The sequence below is a fragment of the Nilaparvata lugens genome, chromosome X (assembly GCF_014356525.2).
Source record: "Nilaparvata lugens isolate BPH chromosome X, ASM1435652v1, whole genome shotgun sequence".
Taxonomy (NCBI): domain Eukaryota; kingdom Metazoa; phylum Arthropoda; class Insecta; order Hemiptera; family Delphacidae; genus Nilaparvata; species Nilaparvata lugens.
In genome coordinates this window covers 20,361,671-20,383,545 of record NC_052518.1, presented here as the reverse complement: position 1 = coordinate 20,383,545, position 21,875 = coordinate 20,361,671, and the positions used below count along the sequence as shown (strand labels likewise).

Below are 21,875 nucleotides of genomic sequence, written 5' to 3'. Positions count from 1 at the left end.
TTTAACTAGTCTCCAAACAATTCAGCATCGGTGTATTTCACCAGAGGAACTGAAATCCGGGCGAAATCTTTCACCCTACTGTATAGCTCGCTAATGAAGCGTTTATGGATATATGTTTATATGAACTTTTTTTCTTATTTTTACCTCTACTATCACGTATTAAAATATTTTACCATAATTATGAATCACTCTGTATAGGAAGAAGAAAAAGGAACATTTTATACCTTCAAAATCATATGCTGAGAAATCAGTTTTTACAATAATAAAGTCAGATGTTTAATCTTACTTATTAATATAAACAAACTTCATAATCGCCTTATCAGTAATCAGCATTATTAGTCCACGATATGAATGCGCGGATCGAAGTTTCATATATTAAAAAATTGAATTCTTTTACAAGAAAATTTCTATATTTCAGTGCTGACTTTAAATAATAACCTATCAAGCATTTCCAATTCTTGCCATTCAAATAATCATGCACTATTTCATCAACCATCGTCGAACAACCGAACCATTTTGCACGACTTCCGCTAAGGCTTTACATCTCCCTATAAAATGATAGATATCACTATCTTCTATCTTCTTCACTATCTTCTACCTCACCACTGTTGCACAAAGAGCATACTATGTAACTATTTTCTCCTCGATCCACTCTAAAATTCAATGGCAATAATGACCCCCTTGCCCTAAAAGTAATGCTGATCATTCCTCTTCTATTATTATCATTAATATACTCTGATTGCAATCTGTCTCTCCCTAGTTAAAGTAAATTTTATGAAACTGAGAGATTGATGCCCTGTCCCACCACATACCTTGAAATTTATGACGTAGTTTGCCCACAATTTTCTCGCACCCTCTTCCCGAACGATCCGGTTGAGCTACAGGATCTATCCACTCTTCATTGTATTGATTAAGCAACCACTCTTCTTCTGCGCCAAAAATATCGCTAAAATCTTAGTGAATCTAAAATCTGGCTGTGCAAGAGTTTTTAACATGTATTTGTAGTTCATTCTCAAAGTTTCAAGCCACATAACGTCTCTGCCACTTTCTAAATATACTATGTAGTTTGGAGTATTCTGTGGTAAACCGTACATTCTTCTGATAAAAAACCTATTGAAATGTTCAATATCCTTGTTTTCTTTGGATTTTTCAAATCAGTTTTCATTCTCTATAAGTCCATCTGAACTTACCTGACTCACATCTGAACTATATATATATTTATAAGATAAATTTTCTTATAATATAAAATTAAATTTTTCTATATAACAACCTTTTTTGGATCAATTTTTAATATTTATTCTGGAATGAAATGAGTCTATAAGCTCAATCTAAGCTAAATCTGATTGCTAGTCGTCCTTTTTAATAGGTAGCAAAAAGTGATTAATAATAAGCAGTTCGTGATGGAAAATAACATTGAAGAGCTATAAGCTCATTTTTCATTTTAATATTATTTTCATCAACTTAATAATTGTAACCAATAGTTTCTATTTTTATGAGAATCAATTGGATAATTTTTCTGACTATTAGGTTTGATTTACAATAGAATGCCAATGCTTTTAAAGTAGTGCTCTACCAGTAGTTCTGTATGTGGGATAAAATGCTCTACCAGAAGCTCTGGTAGAGCCACGTGAGTTTGCTATCGGAGAGCGATAAAACGATCTAACTCTACAACGTGGAATTAGTCGATCCCCTTGTTTAAGCTACCAGACAAAATACGTGTAGAAAAGCTTTCATTGTAACTAGCGCATTCTGTGAAAGCAAGTAGCCAGCCATGATTCACAGAATCACATCACATCTTCAAACTTCAATTCAATGCTCTTCACATTGTTTCATCTTATCTTCCGTTTTCCTGTTTGGGCTTTGAGATTCCATTTTGTTGTGGTTGTGAAGTTATTGTTAAAAACGCTTGTTGAAATAATTAATGAGTTTCCTGGAAAATAATTTTTCTATGGGTTTTATATCGCAGTAAATTTATTGACAAAAATGTTCGCACTCAATGTGTTTTTTTCGCTTTATGTAGCGTGTACTCTTTTGTCAACAATTATTACCTCGGTACCGGTAATAACACATAATTTTTCTGGAGAAAGAAAAGCTCGTGGTATTTCAGATGAATTGCAAGGTAAGAAGCAGGCTTGAACCCTCCGACTTAACAATATGTGGTTATAGTAATATTGTGGTAATATGACCATTCGTATATTGAATTTTAGGTTAGATCAAGTTTCAGTTAGATACGCCGACGCCGGTGCTGTTCCTACTAACGGAACTTGTATGGGATTGCCTTACAGAAATGTTTGTTTTTTTGTTTCTAGTTGTTGAAATGTATCTAGAGGCCACTGTAGGCTTACGGCCCCAACTATACGGGTGCTGAATTTTTTTCACTCATTAACCGAATGCATTGTCTCTAATGGGGGTGAACTATACGAGCGAAATAAACGCTCCCCAGTCTCCATGAGGCTATGATCATATTGGATACACGTCCAAGTGATTGAGTGGCTTATACGAGCCGATAGATACAAAATTAGGAACTCAACGCCACCAGCAAGTGCACGCTTGTTTGGTACTGGCGATTAGTGTGAATAGCGTTAAACAAGTCATAGGCATGTTTCTATTGCTCTTTCCAATTTATGTTTCTATCTGCACGCGTGCGCCACCCAATTACTTGCATAAACGTGCATCCAAAATAAACTTAGTCTGAAGCCATGCATTCTGATGATTTGAAAAATAAATTTAGCGCTTCCAAAGGTACAATTCCTTAGCGACGATTCTAGCCGCGTGGCAGGAGCACATAACCTATACATTCATTTGATAATTTATGAGAAATTAATCGTAAGAGGAATATAGTAGCCAAAACTACTAATTCATCTGCCACCCTAAAGTTCATACTTACTACTTACTTATTGCCATGGCCATACATAATATATCTAAGTAGATATTTAGCCGCACCAACAAAGCCCCTCCACCTCTCTCGATTGTCCGCGTCCTCGGTTGCTCCAATTCTCTCCATATCGGCCTTCACTTGACTCCACCATTTCCGTCGTGGTCTTTCTCTCGGTCGTCTTCCTTCCGGATTGCCTTTCAAGACTAGATTGAGATTGCTGTCATCTTTTATTCTCAAAACATGCCCAGCACATCTGATCCTTCTTCACTTACTCGCATAATACATCTGGCTCCCTATAAAGGTCTCGAAGTTTACTGTTGTGTCTCTTCCTCCACTCTCCTTCCTCATTTATAGGTCCATAGATTTTTCTAAGGATCTTGTTCTCGAATACAATCAATTTCCTTTCCTCCCTTCGATCTAACTTCCATGTCTCAGCACCGTAGAGCAATATTGGACTGATAATTGTTTTATAGATATTTATTTTCGTAGTATACGATAACAATTTTGAGGACATAAGTTTGTTGCATGCATAGAAACATCTGTATGCAAGGTTTAGCCCATTCTGTATTTCTGTTACTTATGTGTTTTGTTCAGAAATTACAACTCCCAAATAATAATACTTAAAAGTGTCCACTTTTTCAAAGTACTGACCGTTCACTTGAAGAGAATCTTGGTCTCTGCTATCTCGATTTCTTGTGAAATCGATTTTTTGTATTATTTACTTCCAGTCCAATTTTTCCTGCTTCCTCCATGAACACTTTTGCTAATTGACTAAGCAAATGTTTTCTGCGAAAGTTACCACATCATCAGCAAACGCTAGTGTGTTGATTCCAGATCCAATTTTTATGCCTTCATCCCTATTTGCAGTTTTTTGGAGTGCTTCCTTGATGGCTATATTGAAGAGAATTGGCGAGAGCTCATCTCCCTGTCGTACTCCTGAATTTATCCTGAAAGACTCAGAGACTTGCCATTCAGTCGTACTGAATGTAGCTTCTGCTATACTTGACCTGGCCAGGTTTAATAGTTTTTTTTTTGTAATTCCAAACTTCTCCATCTTTATCCACAGTTTCTCCCTGTTTCTACTATCATAAGCTTTTTTGATAGTATAACGTTCATACAACTTAACGTTCATATGTATATGACCATAACGTTTATACAACCTAAAAATATGATGAATCGTTAAATCTAATTTATTTATAGATTATGTGCTCCAGCTGCGCGGCTTGAAGGTGCAATTCCTTGGCGGTGACTGGAGCCGAGTGGTTAGAGCAACCGCGGCTAGAGAACTTTACCTATAAATTCATTAGACTCGATGATTCATTGGATTTTTATCTAGTATGAACGTTGTGGAGGCAAGTCGTTCCTCTGCCGCCAGAGCGTTCATTCTAGATAAAAATCCAATAAATCGTCGAATCTAATGAATTTATAGGTCACGGCTCTAGTCGCGGCTTGAGTCGTCGCTAAAGAATTGTACCTTGAGACGCCCGTATAATTGCAGTCTAAATTATTGGATTTATAATTTGCACTTACCAACTTAGATTTCTAATCGCACTTCGTATTTTAAAGCGTGCTACAGGGATTAGTTCTTGTTACAGTTCAGTAGAAATAATCTCATGTTAGGTTAAATTGAGCTTTGGAACTCCGCAGAACTTGATTTGCTAGAACTTCGGTATATTGACTGCCGGATACCGGAATGCAACCCATATCTTGATAGATTCAGAGGTGGTCAGGACAATTTCAAATATCATCCTAACATTGCTGTCGAAATCGACTTGAAAAAATATGGCGCAAAGTTAAAATCTTACTCCAATTTCAATTTTTTAGTAGCAGAAAATCTATCAATGATATAACCTTCAGATATCTCACTGTATTAAGCAGGATTATCTAAATCTAACCTTGCGTAGCCTCTTCTATGTCACTGCTAAACTAAGTTCACACCGCCGTAGCGAAGCTTGGAAGATGTAGCCAACGTATCTCCTAAAGTTAATCAATCTGTCCAATTTAAACCGGCGTAGCGCAGATTTAACATTAGGAGATACGACCACCGAAGACGTAGCTAACGTATTTCCTAATGTTGATTAATCTACCAGAAAGGCGTAGCCGGTTTGAACAGATTGATTAACATTACGTCTTTCAGAAGACGTATTTCAAGCTACGCTAAGGCGGTGGGAAATGACCTTTAAACCTTTCACACTTTCTATAACTGTTTTTTATATTGTCTCCATTTACTTGTCATGTAATTCTATTACTCTATAATTATAATAGTAGTATATTATACTACTAACTCTTCATATAATTATTACTATTCCTACCGCTTCAAACCACGATATCTACTGTTGTTGTGAATATCCTTCCAAATAAGGCTTATATCTTTGCTCACTCTTTTATCCTTTCATCATTTTATACTCTCTCTTAACTTTATGATGAGGATGGCCAGATAATGGTAATGTACGGTCAGGATAGCCGAGACGACAAAGGCGTTGCACCCTTAACCTAGCGCCGCAGTGCAGGATGGTTTCTCACAGCTTGGCGTTCTTGTCATTTGAGATGGGTGTCTGGCTTGGAAGTGTTTCGGCCGCATTGCAGGATGACTGTTAACAGTTGCCGAAAGATCAACAGCTGGTTTCTTTTCGTTATTTCTCGTGATAGAGAAATTTTGATTGCAGATTCGTTCTCAGCGACCCCAAGTTTAGCCTGAAGGCTTAGAATGTCAATAATGTTTTTAAATAATTAAAAAGCATCATGAAAAGTCATTAATGTGGTAGTAAACCACGTTTCTGGAAACTTTTTACTGGTGACTGGAGTTATTAGTGATTATAGGTAACACAAAAATCAAAATAATCGTGAGAAATAACGCGAATGAACGCGAGCGAATAAGACCGTCACTCCATTGTTCTATTGTCTCGGCTGCTTGGCTGAGCCTGGCTGGAGGGATCAAATAACCGACTGGATTGATCTTTCGTCTGTCCGCTAGGCGGAACTACGCCGACCATTGCTGGGTAGAAGACGTTACTGCGGCCGCTCGCATTCCCACCAACGCTGCTATTATTTGCTGTCTCAGCGCCTAGTCCGAGTCAGACAAGCATCCAGCCTGCACTGCGGAGCTAGGTTTACAGTCTGCTAGCGCTACCTGGTCGTGGGTTCGAATCCCGCCGGTAGGCATAGATGTTAGATTATCTCATCAAATCACCCTCTCACTTCCCATTACACACGTACTAGCAAAAAGCTCATCCGCAATAAAAAAGTACCATGCTGTATTATATTACTAATATGTTGTTACATATGTCTAATAATATTATCATTACTACCAAGGCCATGTGCCGTTCTATTGCACGAAAATGCCTAAGCATACTTACTAGTCACTTGGCGCTATGTGGTGGAACGGGGGTTGGCTGTAAGGGGTAATGTGGAGGTAACTATTATTATTATATTATATGTTTCCCTTCATGGTTTTTTTTGAAGGAATATTATATTTTGGTCATTCTTGATGGAAGATCACAATAGTGAAATTCACACTAGTAAGTCAGTACTTGATTACCATTGTTTTGATATCCTTGTCTGTCATGAGACAAAGCACCATTGCCAAATATATTTTAGAATTTGTAGAAAAATATAACAAGCTACCATAATATTTAATCTCAATCATCAAACATTTAAATTTTATTGTATTCTTCCATTTAACATAATAATGATAAAAATAGCAAATAATAATAGGGAAAAAATAATCATTGAAAGCTACCCATGAGTAAATCAGTGCGGGGTCGTTTTTTTGAATAGTAATCAACAGACATAACTCTTATTCTAGCATGAACAAAACAGCGAGAATTCAGTATAATATTCAGATAAAAGAAAAAAGTGAGAAAGCAGTGCAATGCTTTCGTTATTTTAGACAGTTGTGTAATCGGTAGTTGAAAATCAAGAAAATATTCGGTATTTGATCTAGTAAAATCAAATGGTTCTATATAGTAACTTGATTACTTGAACTTATATAATCACCATGAACCCTGTTGATATATTCATCCAGGCTATATTCATGCAATCTATGCAGTGTTTGATAACCATAGAATATATTCACTATAATGTTCTTGAAATTTACTTGAACAATGTTTCACTTTCATATTTCTTCAATAACCACTTTTTAATTGCGTTTTTTTCTCTTTTTAGAGTTTTGAACGTACGAGGTGCAAAAAAAGTTATATTATATAGATATATTTTTCATGGTGGATATAATAATTTGAGATATGATTTTTTGAAAATAAACAACAATTACTGTGATATTATATTAGGTATACCGGGATAGCTTCAATCACATTGAGAATTATTCTGTCCACTGTAGAAGGCGGTGGAAAAAGAAATGTGACAACTATGTCGTCCTATCATTTCCAATTACTCAATATCGTGAATCTCACCAAAGATTTTTTCTCATTCGCAATTCCTCAAGCCGAAGAGAAGATTTTTAATTAATAGTTTGGCTTTAATTAATCAGTAAAATCTTGTGATTTTCTGCTGATAATTGTGTTGACTCCTGACGTTGCGAGACTCAAAGTCTTCTAGTATTTTCATGTAACTGAACCTTAATTTCCTGTTAACTTCAACTTTCATTGATACCGTTTCAATTGTCAATATATTTATATACTTCTTTCTTTTACATTTTATCAATTTTAACAAGTAGTATAATATGAGCTTATAACTATGAGAAATGATAATTGGTTATCTCTCAGTATTTCCATCCCTAAATTAGGATTTATCAACTAACGGAAAACTTCTTTAGCATTTCTAGGATCCTATTTAGAAAATAACTATTCATATTCAGGAGAAACATGGAATTCGGTTCTTGTGAAACTTAGATTAATCCATCATATCAATACTGATCTTATTACTGATTTATAAAAAAATAGTCTTGCAGGCTACAGATATAATACTGGCTGTAGAAGTTCATTGCTTTTTTATTTGTAAAACCTTGACAGTGTTCTATTATGTAGAAGCTATAAAGTTCGAGCTCTCATGATTATAACTCTCTTCATGTGTGTAAAGTGTATTTATTGAATACACTCCAACTGGACTCATTCCAGTTTAATAAAATTGCTAACTTTTTTAATATATATATTTAAATTTTCAATCCTTGTTCCAAATAGTTGTTATAACTATTATGAGATCGAATAGAGACGTATATTGAGACCAGTAATTCTTCTTCTTCAGGTACCTTCTCCATTACGTAGGTTGGCTACCATCATTATAATAAATAACCATTATTTTAATGACAGTTTAATATCACAGAAATTGAAACATGGAAAGAAAACTGACGGTACCTTTACCTTACGTTGAAAACTGAATATTATGCCATTTCAAATCACTGTAATTTTAGTTATAAAATAACGTAAGCTTGCATATTATTGAGTTATGTTTATTGTATTTGTATCGCTATTTTAAAATTGAAACTTAAAATAGAGAGGTTTTACTGCCGCTCAAAGTTGCTCATCAAATATCTTTGTATTAAATATTTGACCAGGTATCATATGATACCTGTAAATGTATTATAAGATCATATGATCTTGTAATAAGGCTCTTATCGTTAATCACTCACCTGTGCGGCCCAAGTATTGCATAAGCCATCTGTCAGTATTATTTTTAAGTTATATGTTCGAGTAATAAATTTCATGATGCAGTTGATTTCAATCAATGTATTTGTCGTCGTAGGTGTTCCTGACGATAACCATCAACATCCGACTGAAGCAGCAGAAACCACCAAGACTACAGGTACTTTCGCTTTGAGTCGTCAGATATTTTGTCAATTGTGTTCTTGTCCACATTGGTTTGATCTTAGATGTGTGGAATTGAAATGCTGCGATGAAAAATCGGATATTGTGAGAGATGTGTCAAATATGTCTATTTCTCTCACTACAAGTGACGCAACTGCCGAACAAAATGTAAACACCGACATGGAGGACACTGAAGTGCTCTCCAAAGAAGCAGATCAGCAGAAAAAGGTCATCATCGGCGTGGAAGATAGGACCAGCGAAGTGGTCCCTGTAGGAACAATTGATAGCACAAAGAGTACCTCAGAGTGCTACAGCAATGTGTCAGAAACAGAAAAGTTTATCCCGTCTAAACCTGCTACATTTGACTCGGATGTAAGCAATGAAACAAATCCAGTTTCCAACGGCGCCAGTGTCTTCTTCAACTCTTGGACTGTTGTTTTCATCGTTGTTCTCGCCTCAACCTCTCTGTTCAGTGCCCTGAGGTATGCAAAAAGATGGAGGAGAGAACAAATGCGTGAGAATTATCTGATTGATGGTCTGTACAGTGAGGCTCGCCCACTGTGCCTCAATGATATGCTGGATTAAATCCAAGCAATTCCTAAAACCTCAGTATTCATATTCATGTTTTAATAACACTTTCGGCCAACGACCGATTCAACACTAGAACACTCTGAATTAAGCATATTGACTACTTTATATGACTGTATATGCTTTTAGTGCTCTAGTGTTGATTTGGTCATTGGCCAAAACTGTTAATTTATTGAATTTCGATAATTTTGTTTCTCGGAGTAAAGAAATCCACGGACCAACCCCAAATCAAACTTTCAGTAGCTCTACTTCTTATAAGAAAACAAAACACTCGGAGCATAATACGTTCATTCATAAAAATACATGAAGTCATTCATAAAAAAGTATCATGAATAAATATGATATATTACTTGTCATATGACTTTTTATATTTTATGAGTGACATATTGAATGCTATATTTATTCATAATAATTTTTCATGAATAACTTCATTCATTATTAACTTCGTCCACTATGAATTGTCTTAGACTTTATTGATTTGTATGATTTAACATTTCTATTAATATTATTGACTGTATTTTAACATTTTTCAATTACATATATGAGTATTGGAAACGAGACGGGGCCGCCGAAAACAATAGATGGACAGGTAGAAGTTTTAGTGACCCTTCAGCGGTCGCCTATTGTTATTAAATTTCGACTTTTTTTCTCATCGACTTTTTAGTGATTAGATTCCTCGGACTCCAAAAAATAATTTTAGATTGATTGATTCTGATGAAAATCTGCGGTTGAATTATTTTATGCTTAATAATAATTACTGTAAGAGAAAACTTTTGATCTCACTCAATAACAGATAATGTGCGAGGTCATTGGTTCGATGATGAAGAAATAATCTCTTGAATCGCAGTATTCTATGTATCAGTATCCTAACTAAGCAATCATAACTTACATAACTTTTCAGGAATACGTGCCAATACGGATTGTTATATTTTAGACTACTGTCTATCATATGCTGATTTTACCAAGGTCGTTATTTCAGTTATATTCAGACGTAAATAAAGCATTATATAGTTCACTACTTATTGAACAATCTAGCTTAAATCGGTGATGTGTTCAGATGCTGATTACGGAAAAAGATAATATTTTTAAGATAAATTTTAAACGTAAGGTCCTTATACCATGAGAACCCGACAATAAGAAATTCAATAAAATTCAATTCAAGATGGCGGAAAAAAATGGCGGATAATTACTAAAAAACCATGTTTTTCACGTTTTTCTCGAAAATGGCTCTAACGATTTTCTTCAAATTTATACCATGGATAGCTATTTATAAGCCCTATCAACTGAAATGAGTCATTTCAGGGAAAATTTCAGGAGCTCCGTAATATTATTGAGAAAAATGGCGGATAATGACTAAAAAACCATGTTTTTCACGGTTTTCTCGAAAACGGCTCCAACGATTTTCTTCAAATTTATACCATAGATAACTATTCATAAGCCCTATCAACTGGCATGAGTCTCATTTCTGGGAAAATTTCAGGAGCTCCGTAATATTCTTGAGAAAAATGGCGGATAATGACTAAAAAGCCATGTTTTTCACGGTTTTCTCGAAAACGGCTCTAACGATTTTCTTCAAATTTATACCATGGATAGCTATTTATAAGCCCTATCAACTGACATGAGTCTCATTTCTGTGAAAATTGCAGGAGCTCCGTAATATTCTTGAGAAAAATGACAGTTACTAAAAAACCATGTTTTTCACGATTTTCTCAAAATCGGCTCTAACGATTTTTTTCAAATCCATACCCTGTATAGTTATTTATTAGCTCTATCAACTGACATGAGACTTTTTCCTGGGGTACTTATGGGGGGGTCCACCCAATCCTTGAGAAATGGACTTTGTAACCTCCTTCTCGTGCATGAGGTAGGTAGGAACACGGTTTTTACTTTTTCTTCTTCCATATACCGTGGGTAGGTAGAGCAATTTATAAAAAGAACACAGTCATAGTCAAGATATTTCATCTGTAGAACAGCTGTTTTGACGAATTTAAAAAAAAAACATCGAATTTCACAATATTTACATAAAGGAAAAAGTACTCTGAAAACAATTGTATATACACATATACAGTAGTCTGATCGTAGTTGCAAATATGTTGCCGTCAATCGTCATTATGTTTTTCTCCTAAATTATTCTCGTTTGATATTGAGGCTTAGGTTTATTTAGCGAACTATATTGGAAATTTTAAGGTAGGGTTATAGAAAGGGCACTTTGTTCCGTGGATGTTTTTTTACAAGAGAAATATTTGATCAAAATAAGGGGAAAGGTTTTTAAGCGAAAATAGATGTAAAATTTTAAATAGTTCAATGAGCAAGGAAAGTTGTGTGAGTGTACCACACCAGATTTTTATTACAAGTAGTCTGTTAATATGTTGGAGTAGTTAGTGCGTGTAACTGTAAAAATGAATTAGTAACACTTGAATAGTCTTCATAAATGATGTATTATTCTACTTGTTTTCAAGACGCATGCTATGTGTTCTATGAAAACTTTGGTAAAGCTTGTGCGCAATGCACTATCATTCTGCCTCGGTATACATTCCTTCCAAATTAGACTGTTAAATGAACAATATCAATAAATTGTTTCGTTAAATTTAGGATTTTTATTTCTTAAAGTCTAGTTCTAAAGTTCTTAAAGGATTTTTATTGGAGTTATTATTATATTGTGGTAAGAAGCACAATTCGATATACTTATGTTTTCAGTAGTTTTATGGTTTCAACCACCTATAAAATATAGGTTTTTTTATAATTATTTTTATTTTGAGTTTTCTACAGTATAAGTCTGATTATTTAATAGTTTAGCTCTATTGGTTATATTGTGTTTAGAGACATAGGACAATAATAATAATATTAATGATAGTTGGACTGTAAGAAATGAGATAGAATACAGAAAAGAGATGAGACAATAAATTTTCCAATTTAATAGAGCAATGTTGTTTGATCATATTAATGCAAATAAACTGAGCTGGATAAGTATAATGGATAAGTAAGTAAGTTCTCTATCAATCATCAAATAATTAGATTTGCCAACTTGATGAAAAAATTATAAAAGTATATTTTTTAACAAATAGTTTTTCACGAAACTAAAACTTGAATAGTTTTTCATATTCAATTTAATCTACTTGCCATACTCAAATAATATTGAGATGACTTGACATAAGAGATCTGCTTCCTTATATTTTATTCTACTTACATATTCACTGTGCATATTACATTCACATTTATCAGTATCTATTTGGTACTATAGGACTGTAATATCCATTCTCCTTCATATTTCAACACTTTTCTTCACCATTCAAGGTGACAATGTTTTTGGTATTTGAATGCATGTATGTAATTGAAACTCATGATGAGTTCTGAGTCGTATTTTATTGACATTGAAACATATCCATACTATCATTATTATTCAAGTTTCAATGACATGTTTAAAGGTTGAGAGTGATTTTTATTGAAGTTTTGATAAAACTCTAACTTTGTGTTATATTGTAATATGTATGAGAACTGTTGATGGTTTAGGTTATTATAATATCGTTGTTCACTAACTGTTGAATCACTTCCTTTTTCATTATATATATATATATATATATATGTGTATTCCCGTGCCTTGAAAGTGTTTTTAGACATATATCTCATATATCCTTGAAAGAGTTGTCTTAAAACTTGGAAAAACTCTGATAATGGCCAAAAATATTTTTACAGATAACTTCTACAGAGTGAATTATTTCATCAATTCATTTCAAATTCAGTAAATAATATTCAATTCATGGTTTGTATTATTTTGCTTTACCATAACGTTCCAGTATCAAAATTAATATTATTAATTATCGATATTATTAAAATATCGATCTTACTTACTTCAATAACTTAAACAGTTCTTTTAGCGAATAACTCTACAACTTAAATTAAATGTTATAGTCATTCTTATTGTATTGTATTATTTTTAGTATATTACTGATTTATTGAAAATGGCCAAAGATGAAAGCTTTTAAATGTTTTGTAATGGAAGGGAACATTAAATTTTTAAGTGTATTTGTAGTTATCGTTGCATTTCCTTCTATGAACTGATAGCTCGATTTCTATTCTCCTTCTTGAATAAGGTAATCTTGCCCAAACCTATTCATATCATGAGTGAAGTGTTGTAATTCGAAGTTTTACGCTCCCCAAAATTGATGATTTTAATACCAATAAGTCAAATGAATGTCGTTCTATGTCAATTTGAATTTAAAATTTAAGATGAAATTCAAATTTGTGAATTTTTTTATTAAATAGTTCTATTCAATTGTTTTTTATTCCGTCTGGCTCAGGTCTGGTGTCAGATTTTTCAGGTCGCACCTGATCAATTTCAAGGTCTCTGACACGACCTGACGACTGTTATTAGGAAGTCGGGGCCGGTGATTAAACATTTTCATTTATCTCTAATCCATAAGATTATTAGAACCGATATGAATTCAAGTTATTTTGACTCAAACCAATATGAAAGGATTTGAACCTTCATTTCAAAGCATTTGTGAAAATGTCTTGTGAAATAATTTTTATTTTAAGATCATCATCGTTTGTTTGTCCTTGCGAACCAAAATGATGAGAATGTCTTCATTAAAAAATGTGAAAGATTCAGTTAACTAGATAATCAATCTTATGTAGATAGGCTGATTCACTGGTAAAATAAGTAAAAAATAATTTCAATGTACTTATTCATTCCATTTTATTTTTGATTACAGTTCTTTTTATGATCGACATTCCACATTGTTGAATTTAATAAATAATTGGAAAATCTTCTTTTCTTATTATCAAATAAGATGAGCTGTGTTTCACTCTTCCTATTAGAATAATAATGCTATTATATATTACCAAAAATTAAAGTCATAAAACTGGTTCTGTTTAGTGTATTTTATAGTGATGTTCACTTTATAATGGCAGTGTGTGGTTTGCAATTGTGTTGCTATCCTTGTCTATCGTTCAACAAAGCAGATAGCGCTATCTCTTTCACGCATTGCGATGTTGCCACATCGTTTATCAACAATGTAGAAATTCAAATTTTATCTAAATCATGAAAATTTATTATTACATCTTTAAAAAAATATATATTTTCTTGACAAATAAAATATGATTAACTATTTTCAGCAATAATGAACAGTCAAGTTTATCATCAGATATACCAGTATCAGCTGTTTGGGTGGCAAGGCTGAGATCTGGCAAACCTTTTCTCCTATCTTCCTACACTGCCATTATAACGTGGACCTCACTATAGGTGATATTTTTGTTACCCTGTATGGCATTATGAAACTGCATTTACTTTTAACTACCGAGTGGTTTAGAAAGTTTGTTTGTTTGAACCATATTGAAAATGTTATGTAACTTTTATAAGTTGTGAACTTTGGAGGAGATCTGTAAATGAAGAAGTTGATAATTTTTAAATAAAATCTTGAAAAAATATTCTATGTTTTTCAATAAATATTATGTACATGAACTTACAAACTGATTTTATTATTAATTCACATCAATCCTAGTTCTTTTTTTTAATAACAGCTGCACTTGGGCCCACATCTTAGCTGGCAAAAGATTTTGGGACTACAAAACTACATATCAGGATCACAGGATGTAAAATTATGTCCCCAACACTCAATCCTTATACAAAATTGTGCAAAATTGAAGGTTTCCAAAAAATCAATTCATTCGGAATGGTCAGTAGTCAACTGGTCATCTTATTTTAATCCGACTAAAATCACAAATTTGTACTTTGGTTGAAGCCAGAGGATCTCCAATGTTGATTATTATGGAATATCAAATATGGATTTGTTTCTTGAGCCATACTGCAGTTTTACTTTCTGGTCTGCTATACAGAAAGAGAAAATCTTTGGTTTTTACTGGAATGCTCATACATTTTCAGTCTGTCAATGTGTGAACACTCCCATAACAACGAATGGTATTATCTATCTGCTCAGCGGTTTCTTGAGTTACAAATATTGGAAAATTAAGCGCAGTCATATTTTTAATTTCATCTTGAAAGACTAATAACTTATTTCTTATTTGATTAAGTCTTGCCATCTTGTTAATTAATCATATGATTATCTTCAGGTTTTTGGGAAGGTAATTTGTTTTAATAAACGAACCTGACTGTCAGTTTTCAAATTGTATATTGGAGGTTTAGGCTACAAATTACACAGTCTTTGAAGAGTGTCTGTGTCACAATGTATAATAAGCTGAAAGTCACAAATCAGTCATGAAAAAATTGTCAGAATATCAAGAAGCCTTTTTCAGGCTGAAGGATCGCAAGTGTACAGATAATTCAATTTAAAGAGTTAGGTTCAGTAGCCTAATAGTTCAAAATGTAGAACTATATCAGATGTCTGATGAAAGGAGTTGACACACTTTTTTATATTTATTATTAGCACAAACTTGTATGACATGACTGTTTGAATTAATTGAAACCAGATTCAAGTTGGTGTGCATTTGAGACTACTGAGTAACAAAACGGTCTCTACAAATATAAATTCTGTACTGATAAGTAAAAAGGGGTTAAGTCACTAAATGTCGATTTTGACTTTTCTAAATGTTCTTATTCAGAAAAGTTTGCTCTTTTTTGGTATAAAGGATTTAAGTCTTTGTGGTATTGTTTTAGAGTATAGTTTTCTCAGAAAAATCATTCATGATTCATAATAATAAATACAACTCATTACCTTTAAGAGGTGGAATTAAATCTACACATTTTTGTTTACACCTGTATAAAAAAATGTCAATATGTGAGAAACCATTATTGGATGTAAAGAAATATGTAGAGCAACGATTAGCGTTCTAATACTTTCAAAAATGATTCATACATTTTATACAGAAGTTTTTGAACTTTGTTTTTGCTCTCCTGAAAAATCATGAAAACTGACTTAACACATTTATACTTATCCGTACAGAATTATCAACGTACTTTAAATTATTATCATTAATGATACCATCAATCGCTCAATTGTCTTTTATGAAATTTTTTCAGCACAAAGATACAAAATTACTCCCAAAAAAGTGAATCCAGTACAAACTGGAAATTCCAAAAAATTTATTGGGAATTTCAAGTTTTTTTTCTTAATATTCAATTACAAAAAGGCCTGAATTTGATAAAGCAGGCTTAATATTCATTTATTGAAAATGTGCAGTTTGTAAGAGCACTAGAGAGACCCTATTATCGCTCTCATAACTCACAGATTGTACAATCTATAATCACGGTGGAAAGAACACTTGATTCTTCTTCTATGCTATAATATAATAAAAAAGAATTTTCTTATACATGTATGAGATAAGAAATACACGAATGACGCATCATCACATCTGAATTACTGGACTAATTAACTTGAAAAATTTGCATAAAGATTGGTTCTTAATTTACCGAGGATGGTTATAGGCCTATTTTAAATTCAAGATTTCAGTACATTGAGTTTTAAATTGGTCCCTTGTGGAGCACGGGTCATCTGCTAGTATGAGATAAAATTAAGATTAGACTAAATCTGAAAAAGGAAAAATATTCATAAGCCTGAAAAAGTTATTAGTTGAGATAATAAATTAAGACCACAATGGAGGAGAAAAGATAATTCTATATAGTAAAATATAGATAGATAATACAACATATATACATTAGTATGAGTAAATAAATAAAACCAACTGGTATAAAAGAAGTAGTGGGAACTGAACAGGTAAACCGGTGTTACTTTGTACAATTTTTGAAATTTTAAATAGCTTGCAATAAATACTCAAGTTTGAAGAAATCACAAACAATATTTTTTGCAATGCTCCAATAGTAGTTTTCAATTTTTTTGCAATGTTCAAATAGTATTTTTCTTTATAAAAAGTAAGTATTTTTCTTCACTTCAATAAAGATATCTTTTTGGAAAATAAGAGACAATGTCAATCACATGTTGCATGGTGATTTTTTCTAACTTGGAAAAATATACAGATTATAGTTAATTTTCATGAGTTAGACAAAGTGAAACTGTTGACCTTCAAAATGAATAATAACATTAAAAACAATAATGAATCCGCTTTAAAAAAATGACAAACTATTCTTTGAAAAATATTCCTGTTCCTGCTGCCCAAAGATCTTTTGTAGCGTCGAGGCTTGTTGGCTGCAGCTATAGAATCTGCAACAAATCAGAATTCAGTATAAATGGTAGGCCTATGTGTTAATTTCAAGAAAGGTGGATATTTTTGTTTTATTGGATAGAGTACATAATTTTTATCATATTTAGCATATTATTTGCATCATATCCTGCATAATATCATAATTTTTATACTGAGACAAAGTAATCTCAAGTTTAACCTAAAAATTACCTTCTTGTATTAAGAGCAATGTTATAATTCGGAAAAAGGGCTGAAACAGGCACTTCGTTCTAGCGTGTTTCGGACGCTATTTTCCAACCGATAATCATGAAAATGGTACCAAATTGTTCAGAAAGATTTGGACATCTGGCGCCGTACCGCCAAATTCCAATTTTCCAACTATAAAATGACTTTAAAATTCGATGAACTTGGAGAAAATTTGGCAAAGTTTGACGTTCAATAGGAAAAAATTGATAAGTGATATCAAAATTTGTCGGTACGGCGCCAGATGTCCAAATCTTTCTGAACAATTTGGTACCATTTTCATGATTATCGGTTGGAAAATAGCGTCCGAAACACGCTAGAACGAAGTACCTGCAAAGAACTCTGAATCGAGAAAGCAACAATTCCCTACTAGCCTTTCGAAAAAGTGTGGTCGAACTCACTAACACAGTCCCAACTGCTATGATTGTGAGTACACACACTCACACCGGAGAACCGGAAAACTGGTTTTCGGTTGTCGAAACAATTGATTGTTTTTGTTCAATGAGATATTGCCCGTCTTCTTGTCTGCGCTATTGTGTTTTATGTTATATAAGTTACTATATTCATATAATTATGCTCTATTATTCTATATGCTTATACAGTAGTTTGACATCCATATTATTATTTATGCCCATTTCATTTCAATATCACATGAAATCTGTACTATATTCTATTTGTACAGCTATTTTGGAGACATGGTTCATTCTTCTCTCATCGAATTCTTTATTATCCATGTTGGGCCATGCATGGCAATTCAAATTCAACCCAAGAACTTTACATGAAACTGCCCGGAAAAATTTAGTTTTGGAGAGATCAAGTTTTACATGTTTTTTTCTTATACTGTAATTAGAAAACAACCAATCATTCCTAAATTCTCGAGAAAAAGTAAGTTATTGGATAATATGAATGAATGATAGTTCATGCTTCAACGAAAATTTCTGCAATAAAAAATACTTTTAGTATACTGCAAGATTTCCAAGATAAGCCAATTCTCTGTTCACTTTTTTTTAAATTTACATTTACTTTCTTTGAAGTGGTAATAGGGTACAAGTATTCAATTGGAAGAAAGGTGAAATGCAAAAACTAATGTACAGTATGACACTGTACATTGTCATTGTCCAGGAGTGGTAACGTTGTGGGGGGGGGGAGATTGCGCAGACTGCGTCCTTGTCATTGTAGTGTGGGGGGGTTTCCAATAGGGTCAATATTGTAACGACTGACGATCTTCTTGTTTGGAATGTTTTCTGAATCGTGCAGAATCACAAATACTTTGCTTCTGAATAAAATTATGCTTATATGAATCATAACTTTTTTTGGGTTTAGGCGCCTGCTGGCGCCTGCGCGGTAGATTCTATTAAATTCATAATTGACCAGAAATGAATTCGATTGTTTATAAAATAGAAAAATAGACAGTTATCAACTGTCCATTGTTCAGTTGTTTACAGGCCGTTGTACATGGTGATCTGCACTTGTTTTGGTGAATCAGGAATTAGGTACTTCTCGCAATATTTGCTACCGTATATTAGCCCAGTTCTGAATCGTGCTAATACAGTCACAAGTACTTTGCTTCTGAATAAAACTATGCTTATGAATCATTGTAGCGTTATAATATTTCGCGTTGTTGTATGATTTGAATTTTTGTGCCCTGTTAATTATTTATTTATTTATTAGATTACCACAAACAATATAATGATCGGGAAAGAAAAAACAGGTTATTGCCCAAAACTTTTTCATTTTTCCTAATTCAGTTTCAAATTGTGCAAATATTATACATAGGTTATGTCCATTTCAATTTTCTACACCAAATCACAATCTGAGAGTATGGATTAGAATAAAACAAACAATTTTAAATTTTGATAGATTGATAGTAAAACTTTTGTAAAAACATGAAAAACTCTTTAAATTCACAAAATAAAGAATAAAACCACTTAAATTTTGAGCTCGAAAATATAACGTTCACCTTAGCTATATAACAGCTGTTTCATGTTATCTTGGATAATAAAAACCAATTTGATTTATTATATTATTGGAATCATTTTTTGTTTGTGATTTTCCCTGATAATATACATAAATACATTGAAATATTTGATCCTGTACTCCAAACAATATTATAACTGGAAAAATTAATTCCTATCTAGAATCAAAATAAATATATTTAAATCTCAAGAATGAAGAATCATGATTTTTATTTGTCTATGCATAAACCATTTTATTAACAGCCTTCAGCACTTACTGTATCTATATAATACTAGTCGTCAGGCTCGCTTCGCTCGCCATATCCGTTTAGCCAGACATTTAGTCTGTACCCCCGACTGGATCGTCCTAACATATGATAAAAATGCACAAATGAAAAATGCAGGCGAGCGAAGCGAGCCTGCTGATCTCATTCTTGCATTCTTGGACAATCCAGTCGGGGGTCCAGGGGGCGGAGCCCCCTGGCTTGACGGATATGGCGAGCGAAGCAAGCCTGATGGCTAGTAGTAATATAATATTCCCAGGAATAGCTCTGATTGATGTAGCAGTACCCAATCAATTTTTCCTCGATAAATCAGGACCTCCTAAATAGGTATTTAGGAGGTACTGGATAAATTGGTATTTAGGAGGTCCTTGATAAATGCATTTCAATCTTCAACTTGGTGCCAATCTAACAAAGTCAACACAACTCATTGCCAATCTGAAAAAAATTTTAATTTAATTAACAGAACAACTGTTTCGAAGAGGAGCAGAACAACTGTGATCTCTCTAGATTATAGTTCTATATTAACATATGGTATGGATATTTCAATTATAATTTTAAGATATTGGAATAAGAAGAATATACATGCTAAAAGACGAACTTTAAACCCTTAAAAACTACCCTTAGAGTTAAAATATCGCCAAAAGATTTCTTAGTGCGCCTCTAAAGGGCCAATTGAACATACCTACCAAATTTGAACGTTTTTGGTCCGGTAGATTTTTAGTTCTGCGAGTGAGTGAGTGAGTAAGTCAGTCAGTGAGTGAGTGCCATTCCGCTTTTATTATATAGATAGTGCACTCATATTATATTAATGAACTTGTATGTCGATTTAGAAGAATTAGTCAAATGAAGTGTTCTTTGATGACACTGTTGAAGCAATAGAATACCATCTATAATAGCCAGGCTACTCAAAACCTCAAAAGCAGATCAGTCATGTAAGAGCAGCCGCAGAATGAGTAGACAATGCAGTGTATAATAATAATAATAATAATAATAATGGACTTTTCTAGGAATAGAAGACTGATGTGAGAGTGAGTGCGCGTGTCAATTGTGATAGTGGTGCTACTGAAGTAATGAACTTCTTTCTCTAGAAAGAGAAGACTGATGTGTGAGAGAGCGCATCGATTAAGAGAGAGTAGAGCTATGAAGACCGATGTTTTTGAGCCAGCATGCTTTTTCACTCCGTTCCCCATCTCATCAGTTAAATTTACCTAGTACTACACTTTTTGAACAGCCTTCCTAGACATGCCCCTTAACACAATCCAAACCAGTTCAACTATAGATATTATGGATATACTGATTGAAATATAATAAAAAGGCTAGAATAAAATGTAATCACCGATATCAGTTCAGTTGAGACAGTCGAAGAGGCAACTAGTGTTTTTGTAGCTCCCTTATCTCAGTTCTTATCTTGTGAAACTCAAACCAAGTAAGATGATCTGCAGCAAGTTTAATTGTGAAGTGCCGGATCGTAATGTATTGGTGTGTTCACAATGTAGGATTGATCAGCATTATGTTTGTCAATCTATTAAAGAACCGAATTTTAGAAAAATGTCTTCTGAAGCAAAATCGAAATGGTGCTGTCTGAAATGCAAGTTAGTTAGTGCAACTTCAACGGCGGCTGGTTTATCACCCGCTGATATACAATCGAAATCGTATCGAGCTCCGGACGGTAAATTTAGCGGCGCTCAACTTTCGCTCTCTGACTCAGGCTGACCTTGATGCGATAGGCCCTATTGTAAGAGAACTGAATCAAGAGGAACTGTCGTCATTCAAATAGGAATTTAATGAAATAAGGGAATCGATTGATTTTATGTCTATGGAATATGAAAGTTTTAAGGGTGAACTATCTGGTTTAAAAAATAATATTACGAGTATTAGGAGTGACAATAATCTATTGAAAAGTGAAAATGATCTACTTAAATCACAGTTGGCCTCTCTTCAGGAATATTCTCGCTGAGATAATTTAATTATATTGTTGAACTCTGATCGGCATTCAAAGATGCCAGATTCCCTGAACACACCCCCAGTAAATAGCTTGTTTCTAAATCCAACTAATGTGACAGAAATTTATGAA

At 33.4% G+C, this 21,875-nt stretch overlaps 1 protein-coding gene across 1 annotated transcript; it reads left to right on the top strand.

Annotated features, from left to right (window-relative positions):
- The first annotated feature begins 1,798 nt into the window (after positions 1 to 1,798).
- On the top strand, positions 1,799 to 14,690 carry LOC111052190. Its single transcript, XM_022338824.2, has 2 exons — positions 1,799 to 2,119; positions 8,576 to 14,690. The coding sequence occupies exons 1-2, from the start codon at positions 1,984 to 1,986 to the stop codon at positions 9,220 to 9,222; spliced, it is 783 nt and encodes a 260-aa protein (XP_022194516.1). The 5' UTR covers positions 1,799 to 1,983; the 3' UTR covers positions 9,223 to 14,690.
- The last annotated feature ends 7,185 nt before the right edge of the window (positions 14,691 to 21,875 follow it).